Consider the following 27004-nt stretch of genomic DNA (forward strand, 5'->3'; position numbering starts at 1 on the left):
TTTGTTCGATCATTTAACAAATTTGAACGATTCAAGTCTCTCCAGCTTTGTTATGCGTCGATCGCATCGCTTCGTGAAATTTTAGCTGTTGGATATGATCGACTTTCGTTAAACAAAAGCATAACCGATTGGGAAGCTGTGACATGTACGAATTTACTTCTATGGCAGAACACGTTACTCGAAATTGTTCTCAAGGTTGCAGAAGTTTTGAATTAATTTAATGGTAAGAACGAAGCCGAAGAAAATCTTCATTATTTTTACGGACTGAACCGCCAGCGGTCGTTACTAAATTAATTTTACACGATATTATTTCATAGAGGTCGATTTCCTCTCCTTAGGGGGCAGAACTACACATTATCTAATATCATATACTGAAGCAACTCAGCGAGTAGCACGCTTTTCAGAAGATATTACATGAATGAAGATTACAATTCTAATTGTTGGCTTACGTAATAACCGTTTTCGGAGTCACCGATTACACATTGCTAAACGGTTGCGTAAATCTTTTTTATAAACGAAATTTCACGTAGTTTAAGAAATGACCACTTAAAATATTACGAGCATACTTCAACTATTCACGACTAAAATATGGAGATAGTTCTTCTATTTCAGTTCCGATGAAATCGACTGAAAAATCGACTAGGTACTTTCGAAAAAAATGTCGCCAAGTTAAAATACATATAGGCACTGAAGCAACGCTTCAATTGTCATCGCATTCGTTTGACGACTTTGAGCGTGTACCACGAGTTGCAGCAAAAGTATACAAATGGGCCGATTGTCTAACAAAAGAAATAAACAAGTAAAAGAAGAAGCTTTGCGCTCTGACGACTGACGTACGTCATCCCGCGTTGTTCTATTCGACGTATTCTAACGTCGCCCCTAATGTCATCTGCTTCATCTTCGAGTTTTCTTCGATGCAACCGTTCATTCGGAATGTCCTCCGTTTGAGATTTTCCACAGATCAAATTCATAATTACCGAGGATAACGGGAATACATTGAAATGTGTATGCACGTGCGCACACGCACGCACGCGCACACGCGCGCGCACACACCATACACCCTAGCACACACGATATAATTCGAACGCGCATTATGTTCGATATTTAACGGCCAAATTATTGGGCTTCGGTAGAATTATTTTACGTCAAGTATTGCGGCGTTTCGTTTTGCGTTCTCCCACCGAACTACATAATATCCTTCTCACATTTTACGGCATATTCTACACTTTAGTTTCGAACGATACGCACGAGGTCGTAAATATAATGAAAAGGGCTTTAACCCTTTGACTGGCAAGCCCTTTCGACGAGTGGGCGAAATTCTTCAAGGCGTACAGGGCAATAGAGGGCCAAGTTTTGGAGGCACACAGGGTGTCTCGTAAATAGCGATTCATTGAATAATGAACTGAGAATAAAAGAAAAATTGAATCAAATAAAAACGAGCGTTTGGGGCATTTTCGCACGGGACGCGCCATCACCGATCCGTTCGAATCCCATACTCGAGGTTAGTCAATTTTTATCGTTAATAACCCGATAAGTAATTACTCGAAGAATAGGTTAAGGAACAAGGGTCGACTTTAAATTTCGTCAATTTTACCCGTCTCTACTTTGTTCTGGGACATTCCGTATATATGTCTCTCGCAGTCAAAAGGTTAAAAATAGAAAATAACGCAGCTCTACAGGGTGGACTAGGCCGAGGGATATTAGATTCCATAATGCACGATTCACCGATACATAATACTGTATATTGGAATCTCTCATTTTGCACTTTGACCCTTCTTTAACCGAACCAAACCCACGTACTCGCAATCGCATTCGTGCCTTGGATGTGGATATCGTAACAAATTTGACACGTAGATACGTGGATGCATTTAAGAACTCAATGCGTGTTCGGGGCTAGAGATTCAACCGAAATGAAAATTTAAATCCCCAAAAAGATGCCGAGGTCCCAAGATCGTTTCGTATCCAGGCACGGTATGGGCACGGTATGGGCACGGTATGGGCACGATATGGGCACGGCACCAACCTGAAAGCGAAGAACCGACACGCCGAGTAGGTACTGCACAAGTTAATTGAATCTCAAATGCCGAGCCAGCTTGTCGGACAACGTGTAAAATAAGAGAATCGACTGTTCCGAAGCTCGTCCATTATGTCGGAAACCGTGGGGAATTCGAGTGATGGATGACGTCGTTGCCTGCTCTTTTGAATAAAAAATCTCCTCTGTCTTCGTTCTCAAGGTCTCAGCAACGTCTCCTCGCGTTCCCATTGATCGAATTCAAATTATTTTCATTTTTGCGTTGCACCAGATCTTGCGCGGTCTTGCGCAGTGGTTTCTAATAGCGTAATTCAACGGAAGATAACATTTAGTCCTATAAAAAAAGCTGTACTTAAGATACATAAATACTGTTGGTCGTAAACTTAATTGTCCGCCTTCCGCAAAACCTCTTCTGCCTTCACTCTGAGGACTTCGGCACTTTGTCTTCTCGCGTCCTCGTCGGATGAACCGGAATCTTCCTCTCGTTCGTGTTTGGAACTGAGGTTTTGCGGCAAACTTTGCACTCCCAAGTTCAAAGGGTGCGTGTGCATTTGCGAGGTCAATGGGTGAGAATTGACCGTGCCATGGTTCAACGAAGATGCAGGATTGAGTCCTACCGGAAGGACTGTCCCAAGCGATGCTAAATTTTGTGGCAAGGGTAGTCCAATGTACTGAGACAAAATAGCGTGAAGAGGTGGCAATTTTGGAGCACTCGTCGACCAGGGGGGAGGGAAGACGGGCGGAATGAACCACGGGAAGGCACCCGCCGCTGGATTGTTCGTCTCCGTTCCCGGCACACCACTTGCACTTTGCAACAAATGCGCATGGAGGGAGAGCTCGTTCACGCCTGGAACAAAATATTAAAGTGGATTCGATTAGACTCACTGCCGGGACCTTTCTCTCAATGCGAATTTGGCAACATTCGCTGTGAAATAATCCAAGTAGCGATCGTTTAGTTTTAGGAGAATGCTAGCTAGTTATCCTTGGTCCTGGCTACGCGCTATTCGGGCACACTTCCTAGTAACTGGAGCGCTCTCACTAGTTAGTCGCTGGACGTTCAAATTGCCTAGTCTTTAGAGAGAAACTACGTAAAAAGTAGGTCTCGTGCGTCTACCTCTTTCTTATTTTTCTTAGGAAATTGGGGAAATTCAATTTAGATAAATACGTTGCGGAATTACGCGAAGTGTCGCGCCGCTGTGCAGACTTTTGACAGTGATACCGCACAGACCAATGTCTGTGTTGGGTGGATCGGCCATTAGCAGTGCTTTTCTTACGCCCGACCGTACTTTTGTTCGAGCAACGGTACCGTTGTAGGGATCAACGAATCCCTTATCTTGCCAAACGACGTCTTTAATTATTTGCACGGCACCTGTTTCAACGTCGGGAAATTTAGGAGGAGATAAATCGCGGGGGCTTTCGGTCCACGCTTCGCTAATAGTAAAGGGCACTCGCTGTAAAGATCGTTGCTCGTCCCGCTAATTATCACTCGTCGCTTCTCCGTTATACGTTACATTCCACGATACTTCTCCGTCTAATCTCTTCCTGACCTTTACGTACTCCCTCTCCGTCTTTCTCTCATTCAACATCTATAAACTTTACGAGCCAACATTGGACATTAAGTATAGATTTCTATGGGCATTATATACAGTCATTTCCTCGTTCGGTGTAACCTTAATGAAAGAAAGATTTCAAAGTTTCGAACGAAGAAACAACGGCACTGTCGATTTTTGATGTTGAAAAGGTACCTTTTATAAACAGTCCCGATATTGCGCTTTTCGTGGAATACATGTGAAATGAAAAACGTATTGTATAAATGTCCATACTTTAAAAGACACTTTGCGAGCATAAGCGCGCGGACATCGTGCGGTAGCGCCTTCGGGAAGATGTAATCGCGAAATTCCGTACTCGGGTCGGATTGCCCGATCGCAGTCGCGGCAAGTGGAATTAAATGCAATTGTCTCCGATTTGATCTACCCTCCGACTCGTATCTCGGCTCCGGGTAGCGTCGAATGGCCAGATCGAGAAGCGACCGCGTCCGCATTGACCATTCTCGCAACGCGACGCATCTCGAATTTGTTCGATTCGATTCCGCCGTTTTCTCACCTGCTTGCTCGACGTGCATGAAACTGGTGTCCCTGCCCAGGGCCTTCTCTCGTTTGCGCCATTTTGCCCGTCGATTCTGGAACCACACCTGAAACAAGTTAACGGGATCCTAAACCTCTCCGCCATCACCAGCAAGAGATGCGACTCGCGTTTTTTTCGAAAGAAGAACATTACTCGCGATGATAAATGCTTTTATAGAAAACTACAGTTGCTGTGACCACCTAGGCCGTATCCGGCAACAAATTCGCGTTAAAATATCAACTTCTAGGACCTATTCACCACCGAGATGGCCCCATTTTAATTAAAAAGTAGCGATAAGATCCTGTTCAGTTGTTTCGGAATGATTTTGAAGCGAGATTCATAAGAGATAGGTTTTGTATCTTGACGCGCGTATCACATGTTGCGAAACATGTGGTTAAATGATACTAAACGTTCGGACACGTGTAAAAAACGGAATGGAAAGGCCTAATTGAAACCGATTAATAGATTCCGAGTTCTTGAGCGATAGGTACCTATTCAAATCAATTTGAAGGTATTGGGCCATCTTTAAGCAGATGTTGCCGACCGACCGTGACAAACTCGTTCAATTCGTGGGCCCAGTCTGTCCTTCAATGGCAAGTCATGCTAACGGTTTCAATTAAATGTCAAAGGTTAACACGTAGCGTTACGATTGGCCATAGTCGTTTCATCGGTCTTCTTAAAACTGAACATCTTCGTTGTAATTCCAGCTTTTAGGGTATCATTGGCACTCCATGTAAAAGTATCGTGGAAAACCCGGACCCGATCGGGCCACCTACTCTAGGGAAATCGTAGTCGAATTTTGATCGCGGAACGTTGTCGTGCCGCGGGATGAGCCAAAGCCGGACTTGTGCCTGCGCACACGCATTCGGAGACGAAGAATTGCCATGAGAACCCCAGTACGCGTATCGGAGCACCCAACAAAAGCTTGCTCTCGAGGCTGATTAAGCTAATTGTTAACAATTATCCTGATTTCCTCCGGACCCCTCGGTGGCAGCAACCCCTGTTCCCCTACGGCCGCACTCGGCCCTGCGGCCCCTGCCGCTCCTGTCGCTCCTGCCGCTCCTGCCGCCCCTGCCGCCCCTGCCCCCTGCCCCCTGCCCCCTGCCGCCCCTGCTCGCATTGCAGTATAAATGCTTTCGCTTTACGCCTGACTTGCTCTGATTTTTAGCGGGCACACCAACCCTCCGGCTTCAACTCTTCGCCGTGGAGTAAGTTACGCGAGTCCCGATTGTTCACAGTGTGCAGCGTCTTTCAATCTGGAAGCGTGTCTCATCTTCGACCAGCTACCAGCAGATAAGGGATCGGTCAATGTGACTTCGCGTAAGCGATGGCACGGGCAAACCTGACGATCCTTCACAATTCCAAGCAGCGGTAGGAGACGCGTTTCCAATCAACGGAAAAAGTCGGCTCCGAAAGCCATGAAAATGCAAGTCAAAAGGAAGAAATTGAAAAGTAGAAGGGAGCAAGCAAGGGAGCCTTAAGACTCGAGCCGTAACGGGAGAGGGGAGGAAGAAAGTTTCGAACCGCAACCGCAGTAGCGCTCGAATCGGAGTGACCCGCCGGGGAAGAAAATGGCTCGCGGGTTCCGCCTCGTCTACCCTCGCCGCTCTCTCGCAGGGTCACCACCTTGATGCGGTGGCTAGAGTTCCATTGTCTAATTGCAGTTAATTGTTTAATCGTTCCTAAATTTCCACCAACGGCCAAGTGGTCGCAAACAGTGCGGTGAACGGGGCGCTCAACCGTCCTCGGGGAGGAACTCGGAACTCGAAATCGCGTTAGTTAACGAAAGGCCGAGAGAGAGAGAGAGGAGGGAGAGGATCGGGACAGCCTTAACGCTTAATTATCGGAGCCGATCCGCCTCGGCCGGTCGATCGAGCCCCGATTAAGCGCAGGCCGGTCCTCCGCGGAGGGACCTCCTAGATTGAAATAAAGTGGACGCGGCACCACTGCGACGACGGATCATTTAGCGGTTTTGTCGAGCGACGGCCAATTGCTGGCATTGTCGCTTCGCTGTACCACAATGGGCCAATCGGAACGCTCCGTCTCTTTTCATTCCCGCTCACCCTGCCGCTCCGTTTCCGACTCGCTCCCCTCGTTCGCGCAAGGGTGTCAGATAGTTACGCTAATCGAGTAACCAATTTCCAACGATAGAAAAGTCATTCTCACTCGCGAGCGATCCGATCCTTTTGCCGCCACTCTTGAATGTCCGCCGATCGTTAGCGACCGTCGACGTGAGAAATCGATCGCGAATCGCCAATTATTGCGACTGCGGCTACTTGCGAGCTCCAGCTACTGTGCGAAACCAAGGCTTTCGCGGGTATAAGGCCACGAGAACCGTTTCTTCCTAGGATTTTTCTCTTTTCCCGACAACGCCGGTAAACGAATCGGTGCCACGAGAACCGATAGGCGGACGAGTCGGTCGCGTTTTTCCCGTAAGTTTCAAACACCATATTTTTTTTATATTATATCTAATTTTAGCGGCTATTTTAGTTTTAACGGGACAGGCGGATGGCGTGGCTTTCTCGCAAATGGCATAGACGACTCGATTGTACATAATATCCGTTACTATTTTTTACGTTTAAGTCGTAATGTCCGCTTTATTATTTCAAATGCCGATATTCTAACTTTACGTTAAGAAAACATTTTCAGCACCACACTTAATTACAGCAGAAACGCGAAGGAATACCGACAGGAGCATAATAAATATGATAAACTTCCATAATCATAAAAATTGATTGCTGAAAATAGTTTAGGTGAGTAACGGAACTTCTCAATACAACGGAAAAAAAAAAAATACTATTTGGGTATGTTAAATTTACAAAGATATTTTAGTAACATCGTAATGTTTACAATAAATAATGTGAAATTAGAGTATATAAAGTTACAATTTTCGTTATTTGTTCCTAGAGAGTTATAGTAAAAATAGAATCGTTCATTTTACTGCTTCTAAAGTGTAAAATAATATAGCAACTGTTACAACACGTTGTAATTCAGAATTCAAGTTCATTTACTGTAAAAAGTGTTCGAGTCTTCTTTTCACAGTGAAACTAGTTAAAGCCAGTTAATTTAACTGTGTTTCTCTCTTAGTGTATGGAATGTAATTACATATTGACGGAATAAATGTTTCATTATTGCTTTATATTAATAATTGCTGTCTGTATCATGTTTACCATTGAATGATCAACGCTTTTGCTCGCTGAATTTGTTTATTTTCTACAGAAGAAAGCATTAATTACAGTCCAACTCGAACGATATCATTCACAAGGCACTTTGTCCAATTTGCCAATCGGAGCGAAAAATTCGATGAACTTAGGGGAATAACAAAGTAACTCGAGATGAGATCCTGCCGATTCGGCAGGATATTCCCGCGCATTCAGTCCTCGTCAAAGAATCCCACGAGCATCGAGAACGCTGCTTAAGCCGCTGCAAAAGATCGAGCGCGATCCCGTTGGATTACCCATCTCGGTGAAAAGCGATCCGCGAGGCGGAAGAGTAGGTGTCTTTCGCAAAATTACTGTCGATTGACGGAGCTGCAGATTTTCCGACAATGCTGCGTAATTAGTTGAGTGGCCGCGGGAGGTCCATACGTTGAAAGCCCCAGAAGAGCCCACTCGACGGGAGAGTCGCGTGCATGCCAACGACATGCCGGATCAAATCTGAGAGTTGGTAACCCCGTCGAGGGTTCCAACTTCGGAAGTCGGAAGAACCGAAATTCGGCCGTTCGAACGCCTCGAGACGTTACCTCGGCCGTCTACACCCGTCGCGAAGCGTTTAATCATTCCAATTTATTTTATTTCAATAGGAAAACACGCGAGTCCAAACTCTTCGAGATCTTTCACGCGAAGGAGCGAAACGTGACCGTTGACAGCTACTCGTCAAGTTCCATTCCCGATTATTCGTATCGTAGTAACCAAACGTTAACGGTCAAAGATTGTCTTTCAAAATTTCTCGTACATTACGTTTTTAACCGATGGTGAAGATTACTTAAACTTTGAACCGAAAACCGATGTTTGAACTGCCAACGCACCTGAACTCTAGCTTCGGAGAGATCCAACCTCATAGCTAATTCCTCCCTGGTAAAGACGTCCGGATACTGTGTCTTCTCAAAGGCTCGCTCCAACTGGTGCAGCTGATAGGTCGTAAAGGTTGTCCTGGACCTTCGCACCTTCCTAGGCCTGTCGGACTCGCCCAAGTCCAAAGGATCGTTCAAAGAGTCGTTGATCCGATGCTCGCTTAGGTGTCCCAACTCCGTGTCCCCGCTTTCGCCGACGGCGTCCGAGGAAGTTGCGTGATCTGCGGATTACAAAAGAGAACTTGGCGATAATACGCGAATAGTCGTTTTGCCGTATTGCACGCAACGCGAGTAAACGGTTACTTCCATTGATTAATCCGGGGCACGGTCGTGCACGACCGCCAACGCAATCGAGATCGCTAAATCTGTTAAAAGGATTTAGCGCGAACGGGGAGTCGCGATCGAGGGGGGCCGAGAATTGCGGAAAAGACCCGCGACGAGACTCGCGTCCATCCGTGAATTCGGCTCCTCCCCGGGAGGTCGAATGACGCTTAACGGCGGACCCCTTGAAAAGAAACGAGCATTATTTCGCCGCGTCAATCGCAAATGAGAGCTGCAGCGAATATCGCAAATACGCGCGTATCGCGCGATTTAACGGAACACTGCCGAACCGAAGCGGGCAATTGCAGTTTTTAAGCCGACCTGCCCCCGAGCCCCGTCGCCCCCGGCCCCCCGACCCCCCGGCGACTCTCTGCCGACGCTCTCGATATTCCATACATCCGCGACGAGCGATCGACGGTCTTTCCAATTTTTAAGCCTCCGATATTTTATTTTTATCCGCATGCGAAACAGCGCCGATATTTGCCAGTGCTTAAACGCCGTTGCTGTTAGTGATTAGTAAATATCGAGACCCCGCGCGGTGTTGGTGCCGGTGTTGGTGCCCCTTCGCTGCCCACTCAACTTGCCCGTCTGTCAACCCCTCCGTCGCATTCTACGCTCCACCCTCCCTCTCTCCCTCTTTAACTATCGATGAGCTCTTAATGCTCTATTAAACCAACCTGTACAGAGATTTTCAGCAATCTCTGCGAGAACGCCGACGGCCCACTCGATTTTAAATCCCTACCTTCTATTTGGTACAACCCACACCGATGTCTACGATAATCGCGTTGTGCGCATTGCGTGCACCTCAATGCCATTACTTCCAACGAGCAACGGTCATTTTCGGATCAACTTTGTTCGATGTACGAGTCGATGCAAACCGACCACGTGGATCTCCGCTGGTACGTAGTGCTTTCGATTTCTCGCGAAAAAGAATGCGTTCGACCATGTAACCCTTGTTAACTCAAATTTTTGCTCCTCGCTGACAATTAGCCGGGTGTTTGCTCGTTCGTTCGCTCGTCCGTCAGTCCACCTAATACTTTGACATCGGGTCGGTTTTTGGGTTTGACATTATCAACTCGGAGGTTCTCGGTTATGGGAAAGTCGCGCGCCCCAAGTCTCGAAATCCACTAATCGACAAACTATTGCACCAACGGAATATTACTGGAATCGCTGTTGTACGATCATAACTTTGACGAATATTTTCAAATCCTCGTTATCGGTTGGCAGCGAGTAATCGAGGATATTCAAATGATCTCGATCGCTCGAAACCGTCAAATCAAGTAGATCCAACTGGGGAAACTGACCGACGAATGGGACATCCGTGGGTGTGCTCCTGTTTCATTTCGATTGGTCGGGTCGTCGGAGCGACAACAAATTATCCCAATTAAAAGCAAAGGCATATACCCTGGCCATGAGTAATAACGTTAATCCTACTTTCCAACTAGCACAGACACAGGGCCTACAATTGTAATAGCGCGCATCCATTGATGGGAGAACTCTTGGCGTCCCTGCAGGCCCACGCTGTGTGTGCACGCGTAATCGCACTCGTATGCATACACACGCAGCGGCTCAGCGGCTAATCCGGCCTGAATAGAGAGATTTTTATGTTTTTATGCGAGAACACAATAGCGTGCCCACTTGATGCCAACCTCCCTATTGCTTTTTATTAAATCTACGAGAGCCCGCTGGATGATGCCAAGCGAAATTAAAAACTTATTTACCGTGTATTCTTGAGCGGGTCTTCCACCTGCCGTCGTCGATCCACCAACCAAATTTCCTCTTTACGTCCCCACGAATCTTCATCGATTTGCGTTTCGATTCATTTACGTGTGTTCGCGAGGAATTAAGGTCAAGTGAAACCCGCCACGAACTAATTGATTCGAGTAAGACCCTTTTTTTCAAAGGCATTTCACCGAACTGGCGGAAATTTTAACGTGTGCACCTAAGAAAAGTCCCGACACTTTAAAATTCGGATTTTCAAACCAAATTTTGTTAATTTAACCTAGACCCCATATGGCGCTGTGTTTTCGTATATCGAGCAATATGCGATTTTCGGAGGCTCTGGTGCGAAAAACAAAAGCGTCACGCGACAATTTAGATCACTTTAGTAGTCGAGAAACGGGAATTTGAACGCGATGCAGGCAACGGAAGTGTCTTGGGAACTTCGTCTGTGCCAACGATAAGATGAACGTTAGAGTATTAAAAATCAGGACCTTCCTTAGGGCCTTCCTAATCACAAGGGAAAATTTCAAATGATTCGGTACAGTCCCAGTTCGAAGGACAGTTTCATAAACGAGACCCCCTCGGATGCCCCTTTCGCATCACCTTAAGGATCGAAATCTTAATACAGTGAAGGTATTATCTTTCATATGCAGTACTCAGTGTCATCCAGGATTATGTTTCCGATAAACATCGTATGAAAAAATAAGGAGCGCTTTTATGTTTTGACAGGCCATTTTCCAGCGTTGATATGCAGCGTTGGTACGATCTGTTGAACATACCGATACGGATTAACAAACGATCATTGAAAATATTAATAACGAATTTATTACTTCTCCTCTCTGAGAAAAATTCACCTGCGTCACGTCGCAGTAATGAATCCCATTCAGGCTCGTTAAGTAGTATGCAGATACGGACGTCCACGTAATCCGCACGAGTGGTTCGTACAAGTTACGAGCTGGAAAGAAGGATCGAGGTTCGTTTCAACATTCCGATTTGCAAGAGAGCTTTCTCGTAACATTTTTCCAAGTTTTCCAGCCTGAACTATAGGCTGATCGCTCAAAGCGGTTTATTTGCTTGACGGATCATACTCCCGAGACCATAATACGCTAATATCGTTATAATTAGCGAGGTGTATTGCCGAAACCCCGACGCTAGGGATTACTTAATTACATAAGAAGTTAATGTCGACCGAATCGGTCTCTCGGTGCCTCTTTAGGTAACGATACGAAAGAGGCAGCAGTCCTCCCGATTGCGATAACGTCCCAAGAACGAAGGTCAAATATGTCCCCATGCGCACCCCACCGACTGCAATCGGTTACTTACCCCATTGGCTATTTTATACTGGAATTCCGGTGACTCCGAGTCAATTTTGGATGAAAACAAATTTATTCCGACGTCATCGTTTAGCGACACCTGCGGTATTCGAAACTTGCAACGACCGAGCGCGACATAATTCGCGTGTCCACCTTGTCGGTGGTTGAGTAACGAACGCTACACGACGACTCGACGTTCTTTTCCAATAAGCTTTGTCTTAGCAACGTTTTCGGTTTTCCAAGTCGGGAAACGATCATACGATTATAGCAGTACAGGCTGTGGATATTTCATCGATAGCACGGAGTCCGTTAATCTTAGCGAGATGTTCCTGTGGAAATTTAATTAAAAACCTCTGAATGCACCCTTAATGAAAAGAAGCACAGCTGAACCAACCCTTGTAAATAGAACTCTATTAACTACTTATAATACACCCCTCAGAAAGTAATGAGTTTCTACAGTTTCAATCAAATTAACGGACTTCTCGAATTAATTATTGTGCTTTGAAAATCGAAACTGTAAATAGCCGTTTGCGAATTAATAGTAAAAATGACCGTGATACGAATCTATTCAATTTGCAATAACATTACGTATTTGCGTGATAAAATTGCGACTAGATTGTAACAAACAACTGTAATTACTTTACTAATTATCGTTCTTAATCGATCGGTTGCCATCAAACAATACGCACACAATTCTTACATGTTCACAAGTTGTCATTCTTCAAGGGTAAATCTGAATATTTCAAATGCATATTGACCCGCTAACAATTTTTTATGTTAAAATATTCAATTACAATAAACTCAATATCTCAGATTTCTTTGGTTTTTCAAGACAGATGTACCGTTTTGTGACTTGGTGCCTTTGATTTGAGCCTCAATTAGAGCATAAAATGTCGGAATGAACGCATTTTCTTGTAAGTTTCCCAATACCCGCTTTAGTGTATGTGCCTGAAGGAATGAATAAAAATGTATTTATATTCCGCCAGCAACACGACGTGGAAACGTAGCGTTAAAGTACCAATAAAAGCAAAAGATATTTACATCTACTGTCAATCTAATTCTGGCGCGAATCCTACAGTTCAGCTTATTGACATTACATAACAGCATTGTAACTACCGACACTCTCGTGCAAGAAGAGTGTCAGAGAATGCTTTCGGACTCCTTCCGCAAAAGTTTAGACAGTGCAACGGAAGATCCGTGCGTTTCGTTCCGGAGACGTAACGTGTCGGACGAAACGTTCTTGCTGGACGTTGCGAGCACGACGCGCAATGTATCCGGACGGAAACATAAATATTCGCAGAAACGTATGCAAAAGTACATGTCCGACCGGGCGATACAAACCAAAAGCGAACAATGACTTCGGACCTTCAGGATGTGATCAGGATGTGATCAGGTTGTGATCAGGATGTGATCAGGATGTGATCAGGATGTGATCAGGATGTGATCAGGATGTGATCAGGATGTGATCAGGATGTGATCAGGATGTGATCAGGATATGATCCGGATGTGATCGGGATGTGATCGGGATGTGATCGGGATGTGATCGGGATTTTTCCGTCGAATCGCTCGAGTCGCGGATTCCGTTGAAACGAGTGACCGAAAGAAACGTCGTCCTCGAATTGAGCGCTAATTCGGCGTATCCGTTGGTCGGTCTATCGATAGTATCGATCGCGGAGCGGAGGTCGCATCCATGTAGGAAGTTGCGTGCGGTGTGGCCAGGTTACCGAGCCCGATCCATCAGATTTCCAGGCAGCCGACGACCTAATTACCGTCCCTTACAAAGCACATATCGGTCGAGTCAAACACGAATCGAGTCGTGCGGGCATTACACCGTGTAATGCAATTTCTCTGTTGTAACGTATATTCTGGCAGGTACTATCGCGCAAATGATTATCGTATCCGGTGATCGACGTTAATTTCAACATTGATGGCTACTTTACCTAATTATTATGTGACGCGATTCCACGCTCGGGAAACTTGATTACGCCACCTTTATTTTACCTTCACTTGCAGACCTATTCAATTATTCAACCCATTTATTATGTCGATGCGTAACAAACTAACTCATTTAAAGGAAATAAATGATTCGTCAAGAGATACAGTTATCAGGTTGGTGCACAATTTAATGTTACGCTGCAAGGTAAATTAAAAAAGTTTTGTAAATATTTTGACGTTTCGGTACATGTAGAATGACCCTATCGTAACACCTTAACCAATATGAATTTAACATGGAAACAAAATCGATTATATTTTTGGGATAAAATTTTGTACTTAACTTAAATAATTTACTACTTGATATAAATAATAATTAATAGCGAGTAAACAATGTCTGAAGATGACGTAAAAATTATTTTACCGGTAACTTTGCAAAATTTGAGAGGAAACATTAAACATGCTGTAAGTCTATGAATTTCTTGTTTGGTAAAAGAATATTTGTTTTAATTTTCGAAGTGTATCAGCTTTTCATTTTAAGACATTTATATGCAAAGAAACCGATTGCAATGAGTGATAAAAAGTTGGTCAAGTTCAACTCAAGAAGTTGAGTATTATTGGAAACTTTCTCTAATTTTATTCCATCGGTCTTACGATTTATTGTGTTGGAAGCGGCAAGAAAAGATCTATTTGACTCATGATTTTGTTTTCTAGATAGTAATACTTTCTCGCTTACTGGGAAACGTATTTTTAAGGGTCCCTCCCGATCCTGTTCATTCTGATACATGTGAAGTGTATAACAAATTGAGAGACATGTATTTTATTTTGAAATGGCAATCGTCCACAGTTTACAGGTGAAACAACCCTCCTTCTCCAGTTTTGCGAAAATTCGACTTAAATATTGATACTCGTAGAACGAAAAATTGAAATTAGTATGGAACGGTCTGGAGTGGATAATGTCATATCGGTTGCGACCATTTTCTTATAAACAAGAAAACAATGTAATATTACTTGTAGTTATTTTATAGTGGTTTCAAACACGTCACTGACTGTTTTAAACTTCGACACGGTTATAATAATCTCGGAGGAACTCTTATAATTAACTGAAATAAGAATATTTAAGGCCGACCAAAGGTAACACGTGGACACCATTCCGTGTATGATCTTTACGTATATATACCATAGAACAATACTGATACGAGATACGACTCGTGGTTTAACATTGACAATAACGGAGCTTTTTAATTTCACTCTTCTAATCGACATTACGATCGTATCTCTGTTATAGCGTTCCTTCCAAGTTCATCGAGACAACTGTGTATTATCAACTAAAAACTATATTCTGTCTCCTAGACGGCCGTTCAAAATCACCGATGAAAGGGGGTCAGCGTTTCCTTACCGACTCGAAATGGGAGGAAAACCGTGAAATGGCGGAGAATTTCAAAAAATGAACGGTACGAACCTTCTTCCTTGGCATGGCCCAGGATCTGGTCGATGCTGTAGACGTTCCTCTTTTGATTGTAAGTCTGCGCCATTCTTGCGAAGCAACCCCGTGTCCGAGAGATCACTTTCGCGAGTACGTGTCCAAAGGCCACGGCGGGAAACGGAAAACGGGAAGGCGACAAGGGTACGAGGCGACGAGGCGACGAGGAGAAAAATAAAGATTTGAGTTTGGCGCTTCCGGTGGCGGCGCCGTCTCCTCGGAAGGTGGTCCCTCCGGCTGGTGGCACGGCCGAAAGAATGCGTCGGGCGACGGCGCAACACGGACTAGTCGTCGGACATGAAACCAGCCCTTAATATCGTGTACACTCGCCCCACCTGGCAACCCCCGACACCGCCATATTAGTCTCTCGACCAATCGGCGCGCCGCGTTTTCACGCAAGCCTCCCAGTCGAAGGGGGTTGAATGAGCTCTGGGCGGGGAATATTTAGCCCTTCCAAGTAGAATCCTCTTCTTTCCACGCGGTCGTCACGACCGGATCCGACCAGAGTTTCGACCTTCCTCTCCGATCCGGACTTACGCTCGCCATTCATGTACTTCTCCAGGTCGGATCCTTCCGGATTCTTATGTTTCATTTGCCGGTTAAGCCGTACCCCGTGTCAATGACCAAACTCCGTGTCGTCGAATCGTCCTAGTATCGTCCTCGTGGCCCGTAACAATTCCACGAGGTACGTGTGCACTTTAGGAACGATGCGGACGTCGAGGAAGTGACGTTTGTTGTGGCATACAATCCTAGGAGTAGGTATTAGAAAAAGTATTGACGTTCGCGATGCGATATCCAGCCACAGACGTCAATTTTGTAAAAAAAATATTTTATAAATATATGCCCTTTTACGTTTTTTCCGAGTCAAGGCCCCTCGGATTCACCCGTAAAAATACTTTTATTATCCCTGGACGGACATTACATGGAATTTCTCCTGTTACCGTGTCACAGTCAACTGCAGTATGCATGCAAGTCGATATATTATTAAATGCTTACGGTTATGAACTGTAATTTGCTCTGATGTTCTTGCAAATAGTTATACCATTTGAAATGCATCAGCGCCTACTGCAACTGCGGCATGCACCTTTACGAAATATTTGATCGAATGATCGATTGAATATCACCGATTTGCGGGAATCAAAACGGTACATTTATTCGAGCCATAAGGGTGCTTAAGAGAACCTTGAAGCTCTCTACCGTTACAGGGTAGTAAAAATACGAGTTATGAGTTTTCGAAAAAAATATCATTTCTTCGTATCTTTGTAGAATGAAATAAACATAGAAATGAATGGAAGTACTATCCAGAGCCTATGGAAATCAAAAAGAAAATAACAAATTATGGATGCTGTCATCTCTCATTAAATAAAAGTATGAAGGACCTGTTCACTTTCAAGACGATCGTATTTCTAATGATAACTGACGTTACAATATCGTTGAGTCGTTTCAGAACGGCTTCGAAACGGGAAAGTAAGCAAAAAACGAGAAATCGCGCTATGCGTGCCTTTTCCTCGTGAGAAACTGACAAAGTGGGTATGAAAGTACAATGGAGTAAATTAAAAAAGTTGCATAACAGATTCCTAAACTAAATAATTTTCATTACGATTTTGATACTTTCTCTATTGCGCTTTGTGTGCATTCGTTTTTCCTTAACCTGTCGTTTTGATAATGATTTACTTTAAAAGTACACGCAAGTATATCAAGGGTAATTCCACAAAACAGTGGAAATTTCTCGGTCACGGGAAAGCTGAAATGATTAAATTAAAAAGAAAATTAGTTATTGATAATTTCTGTATAGTATCCATAATATGCATAATAAATGACGTAGTTAAGCGACGAATAATAATTACAATTGCTCATTATTCCTGTTGGATATTTTGAAAAGAGGGATTTTGCGGGCCATTCAGAGTTCCGTCACTACACTTCCAGGTGTCGACAAGGTGGTCCCAGGTAAATGGGACATTCTGAACTCCTGGGGTTTAGAAAATAATTGCGAAAAACGAGGTCTAGCCGTCCTCCCGGAAAAGGGGCCCAAAATTTACTTACGATCATCCTACTTATTCTAAGACAACACCTTCCAAACCAGCTTAAATCGGTCATCTAATCCTAGGACAAGCCATGGCACGCCGCAAACCGCTGCTAGCTCGACACCCCACAAACCCGCAATACTCGACAATTTTGATCAAATCATCTCTAATCCGATCTAACTCTTAATCCCACGTCCGCATGTCGTTATGCCCACTTGTTCCCTACTTTTCTACGGAAAATTTATCGTTAACGAGTGCTGTGTCGCTATTTATGAATGGACGGACTTTCCGTTCAGTAACAACACCAGTTAGTGCGATCGAAACGAGTTGGTTTGTCCCTAACTGGATTACCTTAATCTAATCGTTAACAAAACGTCTCATGATTTATAATTATAACATTTTATATATTATAATTTAACATAGAATTAACTGAAATATAACAATTTAAGACAAACCACTTAACCGAAGGCTTCCAAATAACAAGGGAGTACCGAATCAACGATAAAATTACGAATTTGATATGACAATCTAAATTGAAGCGTCATGTTTATGAATGTGTAAACAAGTTTTGAATGTTCTAACATCTGATCGGAAGCTGGTTAACCCAGTTTATACAATTAAGAATCGAAAAGAATTGTGAACGTGTGGCAAATTCAGTATACCGTATCTGAATAAAACTTCCAACACGTGTTTCATGAACACGCGAATACATTCTTTACCTAATTACTATTGTGCGGGAATGCATTAACTAATTACCGATCGTATCTCTTCTTTTTTTAAACATGAATGAAATCGTGCACATTTCGAGAATAAAATGATTGCTACGATTAATGATACAGTAAGACACGACGTAACGACTTTTGGCAATAACAAAATAGTTGAAGAATTTATTTGTTTCGATTTCGTCGTTATTCGCATGATCGAATACTCCATTTCAAACGAGTAAACATTTTGGTCATAATCTCGCAACTTGTCATTTAATTAAACGAGAATCGTTTTGTGGAGGCGGCTGACATCATCGTTGCGGAAATAAGTCGGACTCGAAATTTTACCGGCGGGAAACCCCTTGAACGTTTCCCCCTGAAACCCGCTTAGAAAAGTATTTAGAACGGCCGCCGGAGGAGATGAAGATGTTCCTAAAGATAGCGTTAATGCTTCGCAGGTGTCTAGGGAGGTGGGGGTCCCGTTTGAACGAAGCTCAAGAAGCTTCAGGTTCCCGGAACGGCGACAGCCGACCGAAAACGATCGGAAATTCCACGGTCGGATCTGGTCAAATTCCTGTCGCTCGTGTCGTTCGATAAGCGCCTACTTATCGTATTATCTTAACTCGTGCCAAGTCTGTAATAAGCTTCATTATGATGAACGTAACGGTAAATTTGGTTGACTCGATTGGTTACAGCGAACAGGATACGAAAGGGAATACCCCTTTTATGTCTCTTGCAATGTTATGGGTCGCAATGCCCCGATACAAATCATTACAAATGATTGATAATGAAAAGTAGATGTTTAATTATCGTAATTATTGAATGATTCATTGCTCTTCTACGACTTCTTCGTTTATGTACATTATGCAACGTTTTCCAAGTGCAAATGACAAGAAATTGTCACTAAAGTCACATCACTACTTGAGAAACAAGTGGTGATGAGCAAATGCAGGACCAAGATCAAGACTACCGCGGTCTTGGTCTTGCGCGGTCGAGTCTCGGTCCCGGAGCAAGACCAAGGCCAGAGTGGACGTTTGGTGGACAAGGCAGTGCCGCGCGCGGTTCCGTATAAAATCGTAGGAAAAGCAGTTTCTTGTTTCTCGATGGTCGCGATCTAATCGCAAGAGGCGAGAGGCGAGAGGCTGTCATCGTCTGTGGGATTAGGTTGAATCGGAATTGCGTTACGAGAGCAAGCGTCAAAGGAGTCGCGCATTCGTCATTAAATTGTTGTTGCGTGGCCGTTAATAAATGAGAATTTCTTCACACCCATACCGAGACCCTTCCAGGGTTATATCGAACCGGCACTGCGGAGCGACTCGCCGCCTCACTTCGGTGGACACTTTTTTGTCACCGTCGGACGTGACGGCATAGAATAATTTGCATTCGCGGGAAAAACGTCCCTTTGATCCGATTCCTGTGCGATGGGACGAGAAGGAGCTGATAACGTGGGTGTAATTGTTATATCGTTCGCCGAGGGTCGGAGGCGCGCGCAGCGCCATCCACAATAGGCAACATTAAATCTGCAAAAGAGGAGGTACGTACCAGGCGGTGGAATCAGCCGTAAAGGAAGCAGATACAATTCACAATGGGCTCGGCGAACCGATTCGAAGATCAAACGACTTCCTGGGAGGGCATTCAACGCCCGTAACCGGCCGGCAAGTGTCAAAAGTTAGAGCTCCGAAATATTCTCAATACTCTATGGCGTCGACGTCGCGTCGCGTCGGCGGAAATCTTCCCGAGACCTGCGAGCTGCGAGCCCGATACTCGACAATACCCCCTGCCGACGAACTTGGACCATTTATTTCTGACGTGCGATATAAGAAACATCGAGATCCACGCGAGCAAATATGCACGGGAGGTGCCATTCACGTATCGAGCGTGTCCCGTCGTCCATTAGTTCTGTCTCCCGACTGCGTCAGAAATCGGATTCACACGAATACGACGGAATCCTCCGAAAACGCGCCAAGTGTATTCTTCGCATGATTCGTTAAATGTGACGCATTAAACGGACCATGGGCGTCACCAAAAATAATCGCACAGGAAATTATATATTTTATTTGAAAATTGCACATATCTTGTAAGCGTGCGCATTCCGTTGATTTCGATAGTAATAAACAATTTGATTAATTTCATCTATTCAATCAAATTATCGTGTAACGACTAAGTTTAGACGTTATCACTAATGTACTAATCCCATAATAAATCTCCGATATTATTTCACTTATTGCCGGACCTATCGCTGAGTGATACTACTTGCTTGAATTATTATGATTTACTCCCCGCTGAAGGACACATTTCGATCGTTCACCTATATGCACGAAGCGAAATAAAAAACATGTTTATTCAAACGAAGCAGATTCTGACTGAATTTAGTTAACGTCAACCTCTTACTCCTTTTAATTAAACATAATTACTGGATGAACAAGATTTAAACATTACTAACAAATATTGGCTTTGATAGGTGAAATTATTTGGTTCCTACGGCAAAAGTAGTCTCAATTTTATATTACAATAATTTTATGATTTTCATTTGTTCAGAATTCCGTAGAACGATATTACAGGGTAAACAAGACCCGATAAGGGATGAAATTTGTCCAGTTTATTCTTGCGTATAATTATTTTTCGAGGCAGTCATCTTCATTGATAAAAAAGGAATTCCAAATGTAAAGAATGCCGAACAAAGTACAGGGGGGAAGAAACCAAAAGCAAAATTGATTAACCCCGTAACGCGCACCCGATACGGTTAACCGCGCTTCGGGGAACCTCGTGAAGAGAAAGACGAGAGATTTGTCTAACGATCAGAAACGATTTTCTCCCAGTATACGGTCCACTCGCTCGGGGGCGGTGGTATTACGGCGTTGTTATTGGCGCCCGAGGCCACATGGCATTGTTGTGTCTGCGTATACGGGGTAAAGTGAAGCCGAAGAATCGCGGGCTGACTTTTATGGGATAAACGGGGTAAAGACTACAGAACGAACGTACGAACGTACGAACGTACGAACGTATGAACGTACGAACGTACGAACGAACGAACGTACGAACGTATGAACGTATGAACGTACGAACGTACGAACGTACGGACATACGAACGTACGGACGTACGAACATACGAACGAACGAACGAACGGTGGCTACGCCTCTGTTAAATAAACTCCCCCCTCGGGGGCCGACGCGCCATGGCTACTGGGATTTTATTAACTTTTGTACGGCAAGCGGCTGGCCGCACCGCGTCGCACCGCACCGCTCCATCTCCTACACTCGCCGACCCCGCTATCCGGACAGACGCCACGAGGCACGAGGATCTCCGACAAACAACCAGACAAAGCGATAGTAATTATTGTATTGTACCTGGTTTATCTCTTCGGTTAGTCCTTCTTATAGATCGAATCTAAGAGGATCGAACACTGAAAAGTCTTTCCACAATTTTCCTCTCGATCCAGTTTTAAGATTCCAATAAGCGCGTCGTAGTCCAAAAATATTCTCAAGTTTTCTAGTGTAAGCTACGGTAGCTTCACAGAACTTCCCGCTCATCGTTATCTCTGATAAACGAATAAAACCATATAATTGATTCGTTAAACTTCTCTTTTCATGTATGTACATGGAATATAATGGTTACAAAAGCTTTTCTTGAAGCGGTAAACTATATTTTAAGTTTGATTTTATTGATTCAACACATCTTGAAGTACCCAAGTCGATCTAGCAATTTCTTTCCCAGGTTTTTGAACGGACAAAAAACTCTCTAACCGGTTAAAAGTTGTAATTAATTATTTGCTCTTTCATTGCGATAAAAATGTGAAAAGATTCGAAGTATCGATCGCAACTGCATCGTCCGATTGCACCCTAGGAAACAATGTAGCCGAACCCGTCTCGCAACGATTAAATGTTTATCCGAGTAGGATGGTCACGCTTCCGTCAACGAGTGCCTGCCTATCGGCCCATGTTAATCCGCAAGCAAATTTGGCTCCCGAAAGCTCAAGCGGCCGTCCAAAAGGAGTAACAGTCGAAAGGTGAGAGGAACGAACTTTTGAACGCCGTTTAAATTATACATCGGAAGCAGGCAATGCACCCGGGACATTCGGAACTCAAGTCGGTGCCATTGGCTTTGATCCGTGCCGGTGGTGAACAGCGTGCCAGTGAATGCGCCCCATCTTACCGGTCTATTCACGGGGAATTCCAAATGATCGCGAAATAACCGCTCACTTATACCGATTCACTAGCCGTCTCTTTATAAAGGCTCGTTCACGCGTGTCATCCCGATCCCCACGCACGGCCGCTCCGCACCGTCGCTTCGACCGGGGTTCCCTCCCAGCCTCCCCAGGCTGCCCGTTCTCTTACGGCCCCCGTTAGTGCTTTTCCTTCCCGCATCCTTCGGTGGTCCGGCATTTCCCGGCATTTCCCGGCATTTCCCGGCATTCCCCTGTAGTCAAATTAACTCGCGTTAGAGGAGGCTCGGAACCGATCTTCTGCCATTTCGGTTCATCGACGCCGGGGCTGTTGACTGTTTTTCGGAGATGCGACCCCGATACGCGCGTCTGTGGAACACGCGGACTTTGTTGACGGAGAAAATGACGTTCAATTTGCGTAGTGCTACATATCGGGCACGTGAGTACGTGCAGGCACTTGCCTATTGCGCGGACGAGAAGCTCGAGCTGTCGTGACGAGCAGTTTCGCAGGTATGTTTATTGGGAACGAAAGGGGTTTCGCAGCAAATGCGTATGACTCGCGGCAGCAATAGTAACAGGGTAAATCGATGAAATTTTTGATCGATTCATACGACACCAGTCGTTCGAATTTACAGAATCTGTCTCGGAAACGTCCTCGCCTTGACCGGGGTAAAAATGGTTGAATGGCTATGTTAACTGGACCTTAGAGATTCAGCTGGAATGGAACGGTAAGAAATGCGGCAAGAGAGACATCTTTAGGATCCCACGGGCTTCTCCGGTCCCGGTGGCGCCGGTAGCGGAGACAATGGAGGAAGGATAGAGGGAATATAATTGAGCGATTTGAGACGCTGGAGGGCTCCTGCGATAAAGTATAATTATTTTCCGATAGAGTGGAAATTATTCGAGAATGAGCGACGAGTTATTGACGATATTCATACTTTTATTAAATAACTCTCTTCCTCCCCTCTGCCGCCGTTTCCCAAGTATCTTTGCCTCTTGCTATCTCTTTTTCATTCTAGTTGCCGCGCTCTTTTCCCGTTTCCGCCTCCCTATCAATCTATCGATGAATTCCCTCTTTTTTCCACCGTTTTCATATCCTCGTTTTGCATCTTTCTACATTGAAACGCGACTATCACCCGTTCTAAATTAAATCTATACTTTATCAGTCTATGCACGGAAGAAAAGGAGCAACACCGTGAAGCAAATTTCAGATGCATAGCGATTACTTTCTCAACGGTCCAATCATTTATGTGCTTCGGCTGCACCGAATCTATACGCGGTTGTTAACTCATTAGCGAAACACCGATTGACAGGGGCATTGAGCCCAATACTTTGATGGCTTATATCGGTTGCGGTTTGAACGTGTCAAACGTTCGACCAATTCATAAAGCTCGGTACATGACGCTTTGCTAATTTATGATCATATCGGACTTATACTTGGCTAAGTTTTATTTGACAATTTATTTCGTCATCTCGCTATTCGTCGCTCGTCGAATTCTTAGTACAGGTCATGCACTTGCATCCATTATCTGAACGTACTTAAAACTTGCTCAATTCTTTAAAATTTCAGTGACATCTGATTACTTTGTCAATTTGTATAAATACTATACACGTATGTAGATATGTTCCAACTGTACAGGAAGTGTAGAATTCGATGACACGACCGAATGCTGTTCACTGTATAAAACGTCCTAATATATGCTAATAGTATAACGTTTTAATCCACAAATAATACGGACTCAAAATGCATTGCTCCCAACATACTTAAAAAGTGGAAGAAAAAAGTTCCCACTCTGCCTCCTCCCCTCTCTCCTTCGCTGAGTATTTGTCGGCAAGTGGTAGCGTAGACATATAATGAAATAAACTGTATAAAAGTTACGCGAGTGCACATAATGAAAGGTGAACGGACAAGGGGAAGAAAAGCGGGAAAGCGAGAAAGCGGGAAAGAGAGGCCGAAGGTGGAAGGGGACAAAGACGAACCCATTGTAAGTACAGGTTGATAATAGGTTGACATCTGCACTCAACGTCTCCCTCCCTATCGTCGCGGCTGCTCGTTGGAAACGCAATTAATTTTCGTAATTATACCACGACTACCTTGGAATCACCTTTAACGACCCACTTGATTCCCATGAGCGTGAAACTTTAGTCGATGAGCCATTGAGCCAGGAATTAATCTGCGATTATGAGCGTAGTTTCCCGCAAATCTAAGAGACGGTGAATTCGATGGAACTCTCTTAGCCTGCTGTTAACTCCTCGATCTAACAATGAGCGACCTTCTTGCTGTTTCGATGGATGACCAATAAACCTGTAGACGCCATGGCTTTGTCTCCGATGTCGCATCGGAAAAAGAAAAGGTCAGCTCATGTTCGAAAAATATTTCGATACCACGGCTACAGTCCTGGCCGTGGTAATTATTTTGAATTAGGTGCTGCATAAAGAACGGAAAATGTCCGCATACTGTCCGTAGGCGATGTCATTTCAGGATTTTCGCTGCTTTCTTTGTTTCTATTAGCATTGAGTTCTGACGGTACGAGAGGTGGCAAGAGAAGGTTAGATAAGTCTGGACTGAAATCACTTCGGAAATCACTATATTAAAATTACCGCTAAATTAGAGTATAAAGGAGTGCGCGCCACGTGCGCTTTTGCCGTCATGTTAGACTCTCTTGTCTCGCTAGACGCTCGGTATTTCTTCCGCGGGTCTGCGCCAGAGAGCGCCACGCTCGCATACGTACTGTACCCGATAATAAATAAGGATTTACATCCGTGTTTAATCTTGAGAAGCATCTGACAACTATGTTGCTATGGCCGGCGATGAGGTTCGAATTAGCATTATGGAATATTTACGCCCAAACATAATGTACAACCAATTATATCTAGCAAAATTATCGTTTTTAAACAGAAAACTATGCCATACCACTTCTTAAGCTATCGAATCATTAAACGTGACAATAAAAAGCTGAAAAACATTCTACCTTCCACGGGTGCGTTGAAACCTTCCGTAAGAAGCGGCAGGGAGTAAAGTCAGAACGTCGTTTAAATATAAGAGAAGATTCCGAGTGACGTTCTGCGTCTACCTTAGTTGGCCGCAATAGAAGAGGCCGGAGGAAAGTCGAGGATTTCAATTCGCGGCTTAGAATCGATTGGCCGCGTCGCCACACCCCGGTGGTGCCTGGGGGCGTGTAATAAACGATAATAGGTTCAGAATTTATTTGCGGCATTGAGGTAACCCTCTATTCTTCACCCTTCTAAAAACTGTCACGCGCAGGTTGCCACCCACTGAGCGCTCTAATTGCCATCGAAGAAAACATGTATCGATGCCACTGTCGACTTCGCCAATTTTCCCAAACACGATTTCCGCGCTCATCTGAAACAGCCTGACAAATTACAGGAAATGAAAGGTCTTCGCAAGGTGTCGCAACAAATGTATCATCTCGTGTAAGAGGAAACTTGTTACTTCGAATTCCGAGCTTGCGATATCTAACCTTGAACTTTACAAACGGTTTTCATTACCTAATTAAAAGTCTGGACATGTCTTAAGGTGCAACGGTTAATTTAACATAAACATTTCAATATTTTAACATTAATATAGGAAATTGACGAATAATTACACGCGGATAAGTAATTTTTTATGAGTAGATGATCGCATAATATGATCGTTCGGTCTAACCGAATGTAAATGTTTCATTCTGTCTGTAAATCAAGTTCAACGTTTATTATTTAGTATAAAACAATTGCTATGAATGTTTTTTACGTTACGTCTCACGTTATGTCCGTGAAAAAGAGTACGCGGATAAAAAATTGTACATAATTATCCTTGCCAATAGGTACCGTACCATGGCGCTGCGCTGAAAAGGTGCAGTAGTGATCAACATTCGGAATGGTAGTATTAACTATACGAAGAGGTTATAATAAGCAAGGTAAAATATTATATTATATAAGGTTTATAATCGTAGTAGGATCGTCAGTAAACCCTAGTCCGAGCGAACCGATTTTCAAGAAACGGAGATTGGGATGAAAAATCCTTTCATGAATCCGATGGCTGACATTCGATGAAAGCGCCATAAATAGAAACGGATTAAGCCGCGTCGTAGCAAAGTTTCGAAGCCGGGTCGTAGATATTATCAGTAATAGCGCAATTATGATAATGGTGGGTAATTCTGCACAAAATTCAGAGAGCGAACCGAGCGAACTGAGACTGCTAATGAAGGAAACAGTTAGATTCAAACGGCCTCCAATAATTATCCTGCCAGCCATCCATATTATAGTCCTGACAATGCGCGAAATTGTTCACACTTCCCTTTACAGTACGTCTAACACTCCATAGTTCCTGGGGTACGCGAATTGCGCACTCCCCATTCCTTAGCGAACGGCATGACTCATACACTATCTGACTTATTCCGACGCGAATACGCGAATCAACTTCGGTGGATCGAACGTATCTTGAAAAATGTTCTCGGCCCGATACGTTAATGAATCAATTGAATGAACAAATCAAGTGATACTCGCATTGTTATAAATCCGAAAACGCACTCTCGACAAATTCACAGGTTAATTCATTTTAATACACGCTCTCAGAAACGAGATTTTCCGATTTCACCCTGTACGTTCAAAACAACAAGATCATTTGTAAAGACTCGTCGGTATTCATTGTTCGCTAATACAATTGATTCGATACTTTTCTTGTATCATGGTAGCGTTGTGAATTTCACGAAATCATCGCGCGCATTCGTACGTATATGCAGACGATGTAATGAATGTAGAAACGGACGTGGAATGCGTATCTAGTAATACAAATTAACGTATAGTCGCCATTTCAAGGGTGAAAATGGACAAAATTACAATACATTTTTTCTCGGGTTTATTTACTTATTTATTTATTTATTTATAGTGAATGTACTTTTGTACCCATTTTTAGCGAGTGTACTTTGCGATCATCAATTTTATTACATGTACTCTTCTAGTCCGTACGGTATAGAGTGTATCGCAATAAGGAGATGAAACTGTAGGATGTGTTACAATTGTGCCTTGAAAGAAAACGGTGTACCACGTATTCATTCAGTTTCACATCATGTCTGTCTGCAAACCCTGCTCAAGAGCTTGGAGGAATACAATTG

At 43.9% G+C, this 27004-nt stretch overlaps 1 protein-coding gene across 1 annotated transcript; it reads right to left on the bottom strand.

Moving 5' to 3' along the window:
• Positions 1 to 2415: 2415 nt before the first annotated feature.
• LOC105700666 (aristaless-related homeobox protein) lies at positions 2416 to 15051 on the bottom strand. Its single transcript, XM_012426725.1, has 4 exons — positions 14979 to 15051; positions 8184 to 8449; positions 4136 to 4223; positions 2416 to 2879 (listed from the first exon to the last, which is right to left on the bottom strand). Exons 1-4 carry the CDS (start codon positions 15049 to 15051, stop codon positions 2416 to 2418), a joined length of 891 nt encoding a protein of 296 aa, XP_012282148.1.
• Positions 15052 to 27004: the final 11953 nt, after the last annotated feature.

The sequence above is a fragment of the Orussus abietinus genome, unplaced genomic scaffold (assembly GCF_000612105.2).
Source record: "Orussus abietinus isolate OABI.00-Male unplaced genomic scaffold, Oabi_2.0 scaffold49, whole genome shotgun sequence".
In the NCBI taxonomy this organism is placed as follows: Eukaryota; Metazoa; Arthropoda; class Insecta; order Hymenoptera; family Orussidae; genus Orussus; species Orussus abietinus.

Bases quoted from the DNA above. Each gene is read 5' to 3' on its own strand.
- LOC105700666 (XM_012426725.1), bottom strand. From the start codon at position 15,051: ATGGCGCAGACTTACAATCAAAAGAGGAACGTCTACAGCATCGACCAG. The intron at 8,450-14,978 runs GTTCGTACCGTT...TGTAATCCGCAG, and splicing joins GGGCCATGCCAAGGAAGAAG to ATCACGCAACTTCCTCGGAC. The intron at 2,880-4,135 runs GTGAGAAAACGG...ATTTTGTTCCAG, and splicing joins CATGCACGTCGAGCAAGCAG to GCGTGAACGAGCTCTCCCTC.